The 15,839-nt window shown below is 32.6% G+C and overlaps 1 protein-coding gene across 1 annotated transcript; it reads right to left on the bottom strand.

The window, feature by feature from the left end:
- Positions 1-45: 45 nt before the first annotated feature.
- On the bottom strand, positions 46-14,855 carry LOC125656619 (uncharacterized). Its single transcript, XM_056145610.1, is given in 4 exon segments — positions 46-891; positions 1,054-1,400; positions 1,402-1,479; positions 14,847-14,855. Coding segments are annotated over 4 exon segments (1,158 nt in total). The 3' UTR covers positions 46-167.
- Positions 14,856-15,839: the final 984 nt, after the last annotated feature.

Here is a 15,839-nt window from a genome sequence, read left to right as displayed (position 1 = left end):
AATAACAGTCCTGGATACAGATCACAGTTTGCTATTGTTGTTTTTTTAAATCTATAATGTTTTCAATATTTTAAAGATGTAACAAGAAAAAGTCAAAATGGCGAAAGCAATTCAAAGTAAACAAGTTTAAAATGGTAAATTTCTTTCATAATTCAACAAATCACATTTCACTTTTGGGGACCAAAATTAAAGTTCACAACACAGTTATTCATTGTTGGGTAAACATGAAACCCTGTACTAGTAGATAAGCTTGTGGGTATTGCATTAAGATTCAACACACTTAGAGGCTGAGCATTTGGAACATTTTCACTGCTAACAACACTGTGAGAAAGTTCGTCAAAAGTGGAATCACTGAAAATAGAATCTAATTCTTCAGGTGTTATTTCAGGAAACTCGTTTTCCTTAAGACTTGTTCCTACAATACTGGTAGCTGTAGAGACAGTATTGGCATCAGAATTTGAGCGTGATTGACTTCCAAGTATTCCACCAAGGCATTCAGACATTTCTCTCTTTTTAGTATCATTTAGGCGACAAGCATAACTACGAATGGAAGCCTCATTTTTGTGGCCAGAGGCGCGCATGATGTGCCTTGCTTCCACGCCTGCGTTGTCTAACGCTGTGATGACAGTGGCCCGAATTGAGTGATTGGTATAAATCCTCGATAACTTTCCAAGTTTAGAAATTTCAGGCATCATGTTGGAAAGAATGTTTTTCCCCAAAGGAGATTTACAGTACCAAACAGAACTGTTTTCGTCAAATGAATTCAAGGGTCGCTGCCAAAGTGCATCAAGTTTATTCAGATACTTTTTGAAAGAAGTAACTGGACACTGAACATTTCCTGGCTGGGAATACATCCTCGCCTCTCCAACTGTCTCATCCGGTGCACTAGATCTAAAAAAGACACAGGGATAGTGAAAATATATAATAAACTTGAATAAAACACCCAACCCCTCTTCCCAGAGAGAGAGAGAGAGAGAGAGAGAGAGAGAGAGAGAGAGGGGGGGGGGAGAGAGAGAGAGAGGGAGGGAGAGAGAGAGAAATAGAAATTCTAACCTGTGGTTTCTATCAGCTTCATCTATGGCTTGGAACACAAATTCTCGTCCATAAGCATCTATGTCAGTTGAGAAAGTACTTTTGGTCATATTCCTTAAGTTCGCACGGCCTCTGCGACATAAGTAAAACATCAAGTCAAACCACACCTTATTTTGGAGACCACAGGGTGTTTCGGTATTAAAAACGGTGTTGTTGGGCTCGTAAAGTTGTTTCAAATCCTCCGAAGAAATCGCTGGCTTGTGATCAACGGAACCAAATCCCTTTTTCTTCATGTTAGTTAGGGTTGCTTTAAACACCTTCTTCGATTCACTGAATTCCGGGTCAGTCAAAATATCTACTTGTCATGAATTCTTTTATGAATTTGGCGAGTCCGTACCTTATACTGTTCAGTGAAAACAGAAAGCACGCGCCCCAGGGTGATAATATCTAGCAACGGGTAACAGAACTTGACAACGGGTGATATTATAAAAAATTATCACATGCGTCAAATTTATGCGCGTACGTTCGCCGTAGATTGTTAGACGACGTCATTTGAACGTTTGTAATAAACGGGAATACCCGCATCGATATACGAAATATCGCATGACAGTGATTGATCAAATGTCAACAGACGTAAGTTTGTCTGCTTTCCTGTTTACATAACATTCAGTATAATAAAACAAATATTGCATGTAGTTGAGGGTAACATTGAAATTTTCACCCCTCGAGAAACCATTGTCAACCTCGGCTACGCCTCGGTTGACAATGGTTTTCTCGGGGTGAAAATTTTCAATGTTACCCTCAACTACATGCAATATTTATATAATAATATCACCCGTTGTCAAGTACTGTTACCCGTTGCTAGATACTATCACCCTGAATGGCGTGTTTTCTGTTCTCAGAGGGTAACAATATGTTTTTTCCAATGCTTCTCGACCAATCAGGTTCGAGTATTTTACATGAAAGTATAATAATATAAAATATTACACATACCGACTACATAAAACATATAAGATATTGTAGTTCTTAGGTAGCTAAAGTATGATATCGACCGACAAAATGTCAGTAATTATTTTATAATATGATTAAATAATTTTAAACATCTAAAATGGCAGCTAGACTCTAAGTTGTTGATTGTTTTGTGTTGGTGGAAGAGAGAACCCAGATATAATGTACCTGGAAAGAGACCACCGACCTTCCGCAAGTAAACTGGGAAACTTTCTCACTTACCGGCGCGAGCGAGATTCGAACCTGCGCCGACCAGAGGTGAGAGGCCGTGTGATTTTGAGCGCGATGTTCTAACCACTCGGCCACGGAGGCCCTTAGGTAGACTCTAAGAAACAATATTTGATCGGCCATCTTTATATGCATCTAGAGTGCAACACCTATTCCACAATGATAGAAACGCGAGTTTTTGTTTAGTATATGAATAGATAAATTTAAAACATCGAAATCGGTTATCATAAGATGTAGAACATAACATGTAGAACATAACATGAAGAACTTAACATGTAGAACATAACATGTAGAACTTAACATATAGAACATAACATGTAGAACTTAACATATAGAGCATAACATGTAGAACTTAACATGTAGAACTTAACATGTAGAACATAACATGTAGAACTTAACATGTACAACTTAACATATAGAGCATAACATGTAGAACTTAACATGTAGAACTTAACATGTAGAACATAACATGTAGAACTTAACATGTAGAACTTAACATGTAGAACTTAACATGTAGAACTTAACATGTAGAACATAAAATGTAGAACTTAACATGTAGAACTTAACATGTAGAACTTAACATGTAGAACTTAACATATAGAACTTAACATATAGAACATAAAATGTAGAACTTAACATGTAGAACTTAACATGTAGAACTTAACATATAGAACATAACATGTAGAACTTAACATATAGAACTTAACATGTAGAACTTAACATGTAGAACTTAACATGTAGAACATAACATGTAGAACTTAACATGTAGAACTTAACATGTAGAACATAAAATGTAGAACTTAACATGTAGAACTTAACATGTAGAACTTAACATGTAGAACTTAACATATAGAACTTAACATATAGAACATAAAATGTAGAACTTAACATGTAGAACTTAACATGTAGAACTTAACATATAGAACATAACATGTAGAACTTAACATGTAGAACTTAACATGTAGAACTTAACATGTAGAACTTAACACGTAGAACTTAACATGTAGAACTTAACATGTAGAACTTAACATGTAGAACTTAACATATAGAACTTAACATGTAGAACTTAACATATAGAACATAACATATAGAACATAAAATGTAGAACTTAACATGTAGAACTTAACATGTAGAACTTAACATATAGAACATAACATGTAGAACTTAAGATGTAGAACTTAACATGTAGAACTTAACATATAGAGCATAACATGTAGAACTTATCATGTAGAACTGAACATGTAGAACATAACATGTAGAACTTAACATGTAGAACTTAAGATGTAGAATTTAGATGTAGATGTATAACTTAACATGTAGAACTTAACATGTAGAACTTAACATGTAGAACATAACATGTAGAACTTAACATGTAGAACATAACATATAGAACTTAACATGTAGAACTTAACATTTAGAACTTAACATGTAGAACTTAACATGTAGAACTTAACATGTAGAACATAACATGTAGAACTTAACATGTAGAACTTAACATGTAGAACTTAACATGTAGAACTTAACATGTAGAACTTAACATGCAGAACTTAACATGTAGAACTTAACATGTAGAACTTAACATGTAGAACATAACATGTAGAACTTAACATGTAGAACTTAACATATAGAACATAAAATGTAGAACTTAACATGTAGAACTTAACATGTAGAACTTAACATGTAGAACTTAACATATAGAACTTAACATATAGAACATAAAATGTAGAACATAAAATGTAGAACTTAACATGTAGAACTTAACATGTAGAACTTAACATATAGAACTTAACATGTAGAACTTAACATGTAGAACTTAACACGTAGAACTTAACACGTAGAACTTAACATGTAGAACTTAACATATAGAACTTAACATATAGAACTTAACATGTAGAACTTAACATGTAGAACTTAACATATAGAACATAAAATGTAGAAATTAATATGTAGAACTTAACATGTAGAACTTAACATATAGAGCATAACATGTAGAACTTAACATGTAGAACTTAACATGTAGAACTTAACATGTAGAACTTAACATATAGAGCATAACATGTAGAACTTAACATGTAGAACTGAACATGTAGAACATAACATGTAGAACTTAACATGTAGAACTTAAAATGTAGAATTTAGATGTAGATGTATAACTTAACATGTAGAACTTAACATGTAGAACTTAACATGTAGAACATAACATGTAGAACTTAACATGTAGAACATAACATATAGAACTTAACATGTAGAACTTAACATGTAGAACTTAACATGTAGAACTTAACATATAGAGCATAACATGTAGAACTTAACATGTAGAACTTAACATGTAGAACATAACATGTAGAACTTAACATGTAGAACTTAAGATGTAGAATTTAGATGTAGATGTATAACTTAACATGTAGAACTTAACATGTAGAACTTAACATGTAGAACTTAACATGTATAACATAACATGTAGAACTTAACATGTAGAACTTAACATATAGAACATAACATGTAGAACTTAACATGTAGAACTTAACATGTAGAACATAACATGTAGAACTTAACATATAGAACTTAACATGTAGAACTTAACATGTAGAACTTAACATGTAGAACTTAACATATAGAACATAAAAAATAGAACTTAACATATAGAACATAACATGTAGAACTTACAAAGCGACAACTGATCGGTCAGCTTCATATATGTCATTATAATTCAACAATTCTTAGTCCAGTTCATGATAGAAGACATACGTGTGGCACGATAAAGATCCCTCCCTACTCAATGGTCATAAGCGCCGAGCATAGGCCTAAATTTTGCAGCCCTTCACCGGCAGTGAAGACATCTCCATATGAGTGAAATATTCTCGAGAAGGACGTTAAACAATATTCAATCAATCAATGATAGAAGTCGTCTTTTCTTTACAATTTATAGTACAAGACAGTGGAAAGTGAGTAGTGGCGTGAATTTTAATCGAGTGATTTGGTGACGAAAATAATAATCAATCATCAAATTTGAAAATTCCCACTTTATCTAAAGACGGATGTATGACTGTAAGACTTTTATCTGCAATACCCATTATCCAAACATTACCCAGGCATGACAATTTCCGATACATCCGCTCTTCTATAATGGAGGTACATTCAATATTCTATGAAATGCTTGAAGGGTATACGTACGTTATGGAATGGTTATGAAATTGACAATAAATGTTATGAAAGTGCATGCGCGGATAAAGAGGGGTGACCAGGGGTGAGATTCTCGGACACGGCGGGTGTGACCGATCGACTGGGGATGCTTACTCCCCCTAGTCACCTGATCCCACCTCTGGTAGATCCAATGGTCTGTTTTTGCCCAACTCTCTGTTTTTTATTCATTAAAGGGGTTATGAGATTGTTCACTGTTATCTTCACTTTTCATCTCTGACAAATTTCGGAGAGGGGGTCAGGACCCGACATAAGCTTTGTTTCTTCTGATATTTTTTTTCTAGCTCGCTTTCACCCGCCAACTTCCTAAAAAATCGAACATAAGAGAATTAAGTAGACTCCTCGAGTTGATCAAATCATACTATTACTTATAATGACAATTTCAGAAGTGACAAAATTGTGTTATTTTTCAATTAGCATATTCATACTAAAGTAATCCAATTTAATGTTCTACGATGATTGAAAATACATTAATGCTTTAAATAGGAGTTTCAAGCGACCCTCACTGCTCAATGACCTTGAGTGCCGAGTAAATGTCTAAATTTGAAGCCCTACACCGGCAGCAGTGCTGTCTCCATATTATGAGTAAAAAATTCTCGAGTGAGACGTACGTTAAACTTCAAATAAACAAATATGCCCCGTGTGACATCCATATTTCAGCAGTGTCACCGTCCCCTGGCTATGGGAAATAGACATGCGTTGTTCTTGCCAAATAGTATGCAATAACCCGTCAAGGTCATTTGACCAAATTCAAGGTTGTTAAGATTCGAGGGGGTATCTTAAATACTGGACAGCGGTATTTGCTTCAAAATTCGAGGCTATGATTGTAATTCAGATATGAGGTCCCATGATTAATTGTGTTTTGTTTAATGTACCTCTCGAGAAAATTTCAATCATATGGAGACGTCACCGGTGCCGGTGGAAGAGCTTCAAATTTTGACTTTTACTTGGTGCTCAAGTACTTAAACGGTCTTGGTAGTTGCATATCTGACGGATATGTGCACCGTTTCACCACTGCACGTGAATTTAAATTGAGAAATAGATGTCGCTTTGCAGCTGCGAGCTACACGTGCTATTTCGATACTTAAAGAGACTGATTCACGATCTTCCCTAAAATTTTCTTTTTCACTTTTAATGATCAAAATCTACTGTCTAATGTGTTTAAAAGAGTTCACATAAGAAATAATGTTATACATTATCATAGAAGCTCATTATAGAGAGTTTATTATTTGTTTTGTAAACAAAGATTGCGGTATGTTGTTGTTTACGAAATTTTTAAAAGAAATGGATATCGATCTAAGTGTATTATATCTTTCACATTTCAAGCATTTTTGGGGCAAAATGTGTCATCTAGAAGAGAGTATTCAAAATTAAGATGTTTTATATTACAAAATCAATATTTCAATTGTTTGTTTGTATACATAAAAAGACTCGGGTCTTTGTTTACATAACACAGATTTAAGGTTAAAATATTGCTATTATTCTTGCATTCAGAAGGTCAAAAATTTGGCTGTCAGCATTAAATTAGTTATATTTTTAATGTTTACCATAAAAAAAGGAAAAATATTTTTATCAAAAATTGTGAGCCAGTCCCTTTAAACACGCTAGATTCATTTGGGCAGATTTTATCTCCATTTTGCGACACAATTTTAATTTTAACATGTACATGTATCTTTCTTGATTAAACTTAAAAATAAGAGAATTTCTGAGTCACTTTTAAAGTAAAGCCTAAAATGCCGAATAAATATATACATAAAATAAAAGAATTCAAACACACGCATGTGCGTAACTGAACAAAAATGGTTCCAAATGTTGAGGCCTGCTCGTGGCTAGAACTGGTAACGTTTTAATGAACAGCTAGCATCGGATCCAATAGTTTTTTCTCGTGAATAATCCACATATGTATGTATGTTCGTTGTTGTGCATCAATTTGGGTAATTGTTTCGTATTGTCTACAGTAGAGGTTAAAAACGTAGAAATCTAGGAGTATCCAGACACCGAGCGTTTTGGACAACCCATCTTGAATCCTGGCAAAAAAGGCTGGATACGCGCCTGAAGCGCGTATTCTGTTAATATTAGTACAATTGTAGGTTGGTTGGCATTCTGTACCCAGAGTTCCAAGCGCTACTCACACTGTACAGGAAGTAAAGCTTGTGTAACGTGCCCTCTGGTGAGAGAATGGGTTGTCTTTTATTTCACGCTCGAGAATTTTTCACCCACCATTGCCGGTGAAGGGCTGCAAAATTTAGGCCTGCGCTTGTCGCTTACGGTCTTTGAGCATGGGAGATCTTTATCAGTGACACGGGACCTCGGTTTTTGCGGCCTCATCCGAAGGACCGTCCCATTTAATCGTCTTTTACAACAAGCAAGGAGTACTGAGGACCTATTCTAACCCGGATTCCTACGGGTATATTATTAGTCAGCGGTATACATTAAACAACATATCAAGACGAAATTGTTTGAATTAGGCCGTTAAATTAGATATGTAATTCTCATTAGCTTACTCTTCGACACGATCAATACTTTTAACAAAGAAAGACTGCGAGTTTCGTTTGAGCTATTGTATTCTCAAATACTCATAAAGTTACTAAATTTGAGTTTCCTTACAATTCGGGTGTTTGCAAAACTCAGCTGATATTCATCCTTTCAGTAGTATGTTACCGAAACAAAAAGCATGTGTACCCACCGCGTGTGAACAAAATATGTTTTGCATCTCACCGTATGAAAGAGTTCATCACAGGGAAACAACTCGGAAATTTCGTTTTCGTGGTGAAAATTTTTACCTCATGTGACATTAACGCCTAGTCTCTATGTATCCTTATTTTCGCTGCAGTTTAATTTTCACATTTTTATATTATTCCAGAACAAACCTTTATAATAAAACTGCAGTGAATACAACTTAGTCCAATTATTTTTTTTATGGAAACAAAACATTAAAACAGTGACTATAAATACATGTACCAGGTTAATGGAAATGCGACTGATAGAAGTGAAATAAGCATACATCATTCCTTGCGAAATTTAAAACTATTTCGAAAGTTTACATTAGAATAAGATCAATGAAATAAAAGTTGAGATAATTTCTCAGCCTCATTAATGTTATAAATTTTAGCCTGATTTTAAAACATGAAATTTTGTGGTTCTCTCTACCCCGTTCTCCGTCTGTCTTTTATCACTGAAAGTGTTCCGCCAACAGCATGTTTGTCATCCACGCTTTTCCATCGTCCGATCAGAAGAATGAATAAATTGAAAAACAGATGGATTGAGTTTAATCCGATCGAGTTCAATTGTATGATTTACCTAAGGTGTATAACTTATGTAGCTTGATTTAAAATAGTCGTGATACTTTTATTCCTTTGACAATATCAAAAATACGTTTAAGGTAACTCCTGTACTGGCAGTTTTATCTGATGCAAGTTTAAAAAGTGTATTTATTTCCATTCATTATAGAGTTAAAGCTAACAAATTTATCAAATAAAATATATAGGTCATCACATTTTTTTAAGATGCGAGACGTACATAAACAGAATCATGTGTCAACGTCAGAAAATTGCAATTTTCCTTCAACAGCGTTATCAAAATTTAATACAAACTGGTTATGACGATATAATAGCATTCATAACAATTTCATGAAAATGTTTCTTCACAAAAATATACAAAATGTCTGTAAAAATGAAAGGAAATCTATCGCATGATAGACTTGATAAAGAAATCAATAAAAACAGAGTTATTGCCCTTGGATTCAATATTTTGAAACGTATCGTTGATTTTTCATCTATAATTTAGACTTTTTAAATAGTTTATTTTTAACAAGATTTTTTATAATCACTATCTGAAAAGACTACAACAAAATTTATGTTCCTATCATGCATAAATCTAAATAAATCATTGATTTTGCAAAATCTGATGACATCACAGGAGGGTGGAATTACTTTAACAATACCTTCTTGGTCCGTCAATTTTGGCTACTGATCTCCATTAGAAGACAACTCTTTAGACAGCGTCTATCTTCTGATTATCATTATCACAACGTAGGCATAAAATTTACATTGACTAATTTGTTTTAAATGGTAAACTATTGATTGTGGGAAAATTTATAATTTCCATAGATAATATTTTTTTGATAATGTTGTCAAGGGCAATAACTCTTATGCTTGTATTTCCTCTACCGTATATCTATTATACAATGAATTAGTTTACGTATACATAATTTATAAATTACCAGTTTTTTTAAACTATTGACATTAAGAATTTGTTATTTAACAAGTTTTTATCTATCTTTATTAATTACATGTGTATTCTGTTTAACGAAAAGGGTGAAACTACAAATGTACATGTACCTTAACTTAAAAGACAAATATGATATTATGTACATCTCAGTAAAATTAAAGTAGAAAATATAGATGCACACAAGAAACATAATTTATTGTGATGTTCTGCGCTGACTACGTGTCAATGTTCGTAGACACGGTGTCGATAATTATCCCAGTTAGTGTACATTTCTTCTGCGATATTGGAAGAATTCACCTCCCCCCCCCCTCCCCCAGATCTCATGAACGAAAACAAGTTTTATCGAGTAGCTGTGTCCATACATTCCCTGTAATATGTTAAAGATATTTGGACATTCATGTATAGAAGCAAAATAGATTGAAAAATATATATTGTATTATTACAATTATAATTTTCAGATTTTCTAGATATGCCTCATTGTTAATTTCTATCAACACTTTCACTGGAACATTCCCAATCCTCACTGCGTATATACATGTGTGATATGTGATTATATTTCAATAAAATATTTTTTCATCCAAGCTGATATTCTATATTAAAGAATAATAAATCCCCCAAGAAATACCCTCTATATTGTATGAGAGACCTCCCATCGACAATACTGTTTAATTTTCCTATTGGGTAGAGGAGCGAATCTCGGCGAACACACCACTTACGTCAGCTCTTGAGAACCTGCTCCTGTTTCAAGTGAACCTGTGCATGTTCATACGTAGAAAGCTGCGTTTCTCTGAGACACTCCAGTCCAATTCGTTTTTGCACTGTTAACCTTTCAATCCATTTGTCATGCCGAAATGACATAGAAGTTTGGATACAAAGCAGTTTCTCGTTATATGGTGATCCGTAAGGGGGCTGCGTTTCCCTATCGTTGCAGTGCCGGTATTAATTTTGATTTGAAATAAAAGAAGCAAATTTAGCACTTTGTACATTGAAGTTGATTTCAAAGGTAATAAATTGAGGTCTAAAAACCTTATAACGGTATTTAATTGATTTGTAGGTTTTTGAATAATCCTTTTGAAAATTTTAAAGATGTTTTCGGCAAAGTTAAAGGAAAAGGCACTTAAGATAAAAAGAAAATTAAATTACAGATACACCACACAAAGATAAAATTCTTCATGGTTTGTCTCTGAACTTATAACCTAACTTTCAGGGAAAATCCTTTAAGATGTCTGGGAAGCATTTAATATATCATTACATTTCTGATGAATAGAGTGAATTAATGTAACACCATATTTCACAGTACACAAATACTGAATTAATATTCCTTTTTCAATTTTTTAAGGAAAAAAAATATAATGTAGCAATAGTGGTGGTGATGGTGCTTCTTGTAGTGGTAATAGTAGTAATGGTGGTGGTGGTTTAGTAGTAGTAGTAGTAGTAGTAGTAATATATAGTTGTTTTCACGCAAAACCAAATACAAATTTGTCTAATATAAAGAGCTCCTTCATACTCCTGCAAATCCATGTCGTAAACATTGAAATACAGAAGAGTCTTGTTTTGCAGTCTGGAGTAAATTGTTTAGGATTTATTAATATTGCTTATGGGTGACCCAGCGAAAACATGGACTTACTAACGCTTAGACTTAAGAGATCATCGTTTGCCTAAATAATTTGTGAACAATTTACAAGAAATCTCTCAAAAATTATGTCTCATGTATTTATTTGTTTATCCATTTCGACACTGACCTTCTGTCGAATTTGCTGGATATTTGCTGGAACTAGTCAACACTGTGCTGTGTGTTACAACGAACACACGAATCTCAGTCGTGGTATTTGTGTTGCGCTCTAACTTCTTATACAAATTGGCTTGGTTCCTTTTGCAGCTTAGTTATAATCAATATGATATAGATCGTGCACTTTCTATCTAGAAAAAGCATATCATCTAGCGAGTATTTATTTCTTAAATTTAATACTTTGTCGTGGTCGTATTATTTATCCTTGCCTGATGAGCACACACTGAATGTGGACATACGAGAACATTAACACACATTTTAATTGTTTAATCTGATGCATGTACTAAACAAAGCCATATACTAAATAATTCTCAATATTCAGCCTACTGTCAAACAAAATCAAACAATTAAAATCATATAATTTTCATTTAAAACGGGGATTTTTTTTAAAAAAAAAGATATGTTACATTAATGTCATTTTTTCTTCAATTTATTAACCTGCAGTATGCCTTATTTTATCCATCACTTTCAATAATTCTCGCATTATTCTATTGGTGATTCTGTATTCATTAGGATTAAACATTTCATAAAAGCAAAATTCTTCAATGACATTTCATTTGAACTACCGGTACACATTTTTTTTTGGTTTTTACTTACATGCCTTAGTCTGTGTTAAAGCTTGTTTGATCGTTAATTACCACTTATTACGATGCCGTAAACGTAGAGAAGAATTCAAAATGTCTATTATTTGACAGCAGTTTGTTCTAAATGATTGTGTCTAAAATTATCCAATTAATTAACACACGTATACAAAGGAATTTCGGTATTGACTTTAGCATCATTAAACACCTTACTCACATCACGTAAAGATAATTATTTATCGTTAATTAAAGAATGAAAGATAAACTGGAAGATATAATGGGTGAAAGGATTTATTTATCTATCTTATTTAATTTATTTATTTTTGTATGGTTTCTTCACAAAATTCCATAGATTTTTCAGATAAAAAAAAATTTGTACATGGCATTGGTGAATTTAAAAAGTTTACTTTATCATAATGAACGATTGTGGATTATTAAGCCACGAATTTTAGAATAAATCAATATAAATCATTAACACAATATTCATATATCAAGTGCTTTTTTTTTTTTTTTTTTTACAATTATTATAAAACTACAGAAGTTGACTTTGATTGACTGATAAAAAGTTGATCGTCGTTGGACAAGATGCAGGGCCTTCCGCCGCTAGATACTTTATCTCAGGTGAACAAATTCATTGCTTCGTGTGAACGTTTGGTCAGAGAAGAGCATTAACTTGAAGGTCAAGGTCATTTTATGGACATGAGAGAATTTTTAGCTAATAACAAAAATGAGGAGATATTCCTTTTGTAAAAAGAATTGTATGTGTGCACATACATATAACCCACTCTTTTTCACCTTTATCATGCAATTATATAGAGACTGATTTCCGATTTTCCCCAAAAATTTGTTTTTCACCTTAAATGATCGAAATCTACTGTCTAACATGTTTAAAAGATTTCACATTAAAAAATAAGGTTGTACATTATCACAGAAGCTCATTTTAGAGAGTTTATTATCTGTATTGTAAACAAAGATTGCGGTATGTTATTATTTAAGAAATTTTCATAAGAGACGGATATCGATCTAAGTTTATTATATCTTTCACATTTCAAGCATTCTTTAGGTAAAGTGTGTCATCTAAAAGTTAAAATCTGTGAATGTGCAAAATTAAGATGCTTTATATTACGAAATCAGTATGTCATTGGTTTGTTTGTATACACAAAAAGATTCGAGTCTTTGTTTGCATAATACAAATCTAAAGTTAAAATGTTGCTTTTATTCTTACATTCATAAGGTCAAAATTTTGGCTGTCCACATTAAAGTATTTATATTTTTAATGTTTACCATCAAAAATGCAAAATATATTTTTCAAAAATTGTAAACCAGTCCCTTTAAAACTTGCACAGAACTTCTCTCAAAAACTTTTAAAGTTTTGCAAATATTTTTTGTGCACGATAATATCGGCGTAACGTCACAATGTTTAAAAACCAATCACGTTGATATCATTATGGAAATCTAACCAATCACATTCAAGAACGCAGCAGTGACTGGGGAATTGAAATTTGCATGTACCTTTCAAACATCACATGCAAATATAATGTTAAAGGGGCATTATCGATCTGTAAACTTAATTCAATGAAAATTGCCCTATATTATATATTTCAGTATTAAAAACAGTATTTAATTATTTCAAACACTTTTTAACTTCAAAACAAGCACATGAATATGTGATTTTGGTGCTTAAATAATCATTCAAGACATAATTCTTCCTTAACATATGTTTTTTTTACACTAACGGAGGTTATCTAACGTAGTTTGTACAAAATAAATGATTTTATTAGTCATCAATATATATTCCTGTGCCATTGAGAGATTTTGAGAGAAAATGATCGTCATCACTTTCCCAAGTAATGCCCCTTTGATATATTTTAAAATGTGTCAGAGGCGTCAAATGTAGATGTCATATTTACCCACCGAATTTCCATACTGACTAGAGCTGCTTTATGTTAAATAGAACATCTTGCCATCTTATATAGTATAAATTTAGCCATAAATTTTACTTTGATTACATGTATATAGAAGCAATGACCGAAAGACCTGAAATTTTATTGTATGGAGGACATTTTACACACCGGTATACATCGCAAAAATAGACCGTCAAAGATCCCTCCTTTTCTTCGACTTTGGGATTTATATTTCTTCGTTCTAAACATATTCCAACATCTTGACCACGGTTCAGAGTTACCGTTCTTACTTCCTAGTTGACTAATTTTATAACAATGTACCTCTGAATTCAAAAATGGTTTGCAGGGAGATTGTTTAAAGCACGTGTTATCTATTTATCTACACAATCATCCTTGCAAATTCACTTGAAACACAACATAATGTTTACAGCGAAACGTTTACTAACGGTTTTTCTCCTCTTTAATCATTTTCAATATAAAATGAAATACATGTACATGTTCGCAAATGATCTCCAAACTAGGAATAAAAGCCTGCTATTTAAAAAATAGAGTCGAACTAAATTACAAAATATGTATAAAGAATGATCTTTGTGCGATATGTTTTACAAGAGTCTTGTGAACTTGCTAAATATCTATAGTTTTTATTGCTATGTATGCAAAAGGAAATGCTCAGAGAGAGATGCCAAATTACTGGAAGATGTTCAAATTGCAGCTGCAAGAATAATTACTGATTTAAGAATAAATTCATCAAGATCAATGCTGTATGATGAACTTGGGTGGGATTCTCTAGCAACTAGAAGAAAAATACACAAACTTTTATTATTTTATTAAATAGTTTATGGATTAGCACCCCCCAATATTTAAAACTCTTACTGCAACCATGTTTCCCACCTCATTATTCTTACCCCCTAAGTAATCAGGACCCTCTCAAGTTTAATGTTCCATTAGCTAAATCTGCCTCATATATGAATAGCTTTATTCCTTCAACTATAAAACTATGGAATGACTTGTCTCTTGAAATTAGAAGTCTTCCAACATTATCAGCATTTAAGACAGCATTAAAAAGAATTATTGCCAAAAACCTAGGACATATTATACTTACGGGAATCGAAAAGCAAATATACTTCACTGTCAACTGCGAAATATTGCTAGTAATTTACATGCTGATCTATTTAATCATTTTCTGAGGGAAAATCAAATTTGTGATCTGTGTGGAAATATTACTGAAACTGTATTTCACTTCTTCATGAATTGTCCAAAATACAATTTACAAAGACGGAAACTAATCCAAAGTTTGAGTAATTTACAATTGCCGTTACATTTATCCATTGAACTCATTTTGAATGGAGATAACAATTTTACATTCAATCAAAACATTGCAGTATATAAAATTGTGCATGAATTTATTCTATCTACAAATCAAAGAGATTTGTGTAACCAATTTCATTTTATTGTCATAGAACCAATATCCGATTTTCTTTCTTTTCACGTTTCCTTTTTGTTTTTCCTGTTTTGTATTTTCTTATTAAAGTGTAAACTATTTATTGATTCTATATAATAATAGTAGAATTGATTACAAGCTGTCATGTCATAAATTACCTATGTTATCACAATGTTCAAATCATTATATCCTTTGTGTAACACTGTATTTATATATTGTAAAGTTTGTATGACCTTGTACCGTCTACGGAGAGGACTAGTATAGGCAGTGCCTGCTGTCCAGTCCTATTGTGAATTATCATAATAAAATACAGTTAAAGGAGATGCTGTTTTATAATGTTAAGGTGCGTTCGAATTCATTCTTGGATCTGTCCAATTTAATGGAAATTAATATTGTCCACAGACTTCTCACGTGCCTCCTTTTAC

This window comes from Ostrea edulis, chromosome 7 (genome assembly GCF_947568905.1).
Source record: "Ostrea edulis chromosome 7, xbOstEdul1.1, whole genome shotgun sequence".
NCBI lineage: Eukaryota > Metazoa > Mollusca > Bivalvia > Ostreida > Ostreidae > Ostrea > Ostrea edulis.
This window is presented reverse-complemented; position numbering and strand designations above follow the sequence as displayed.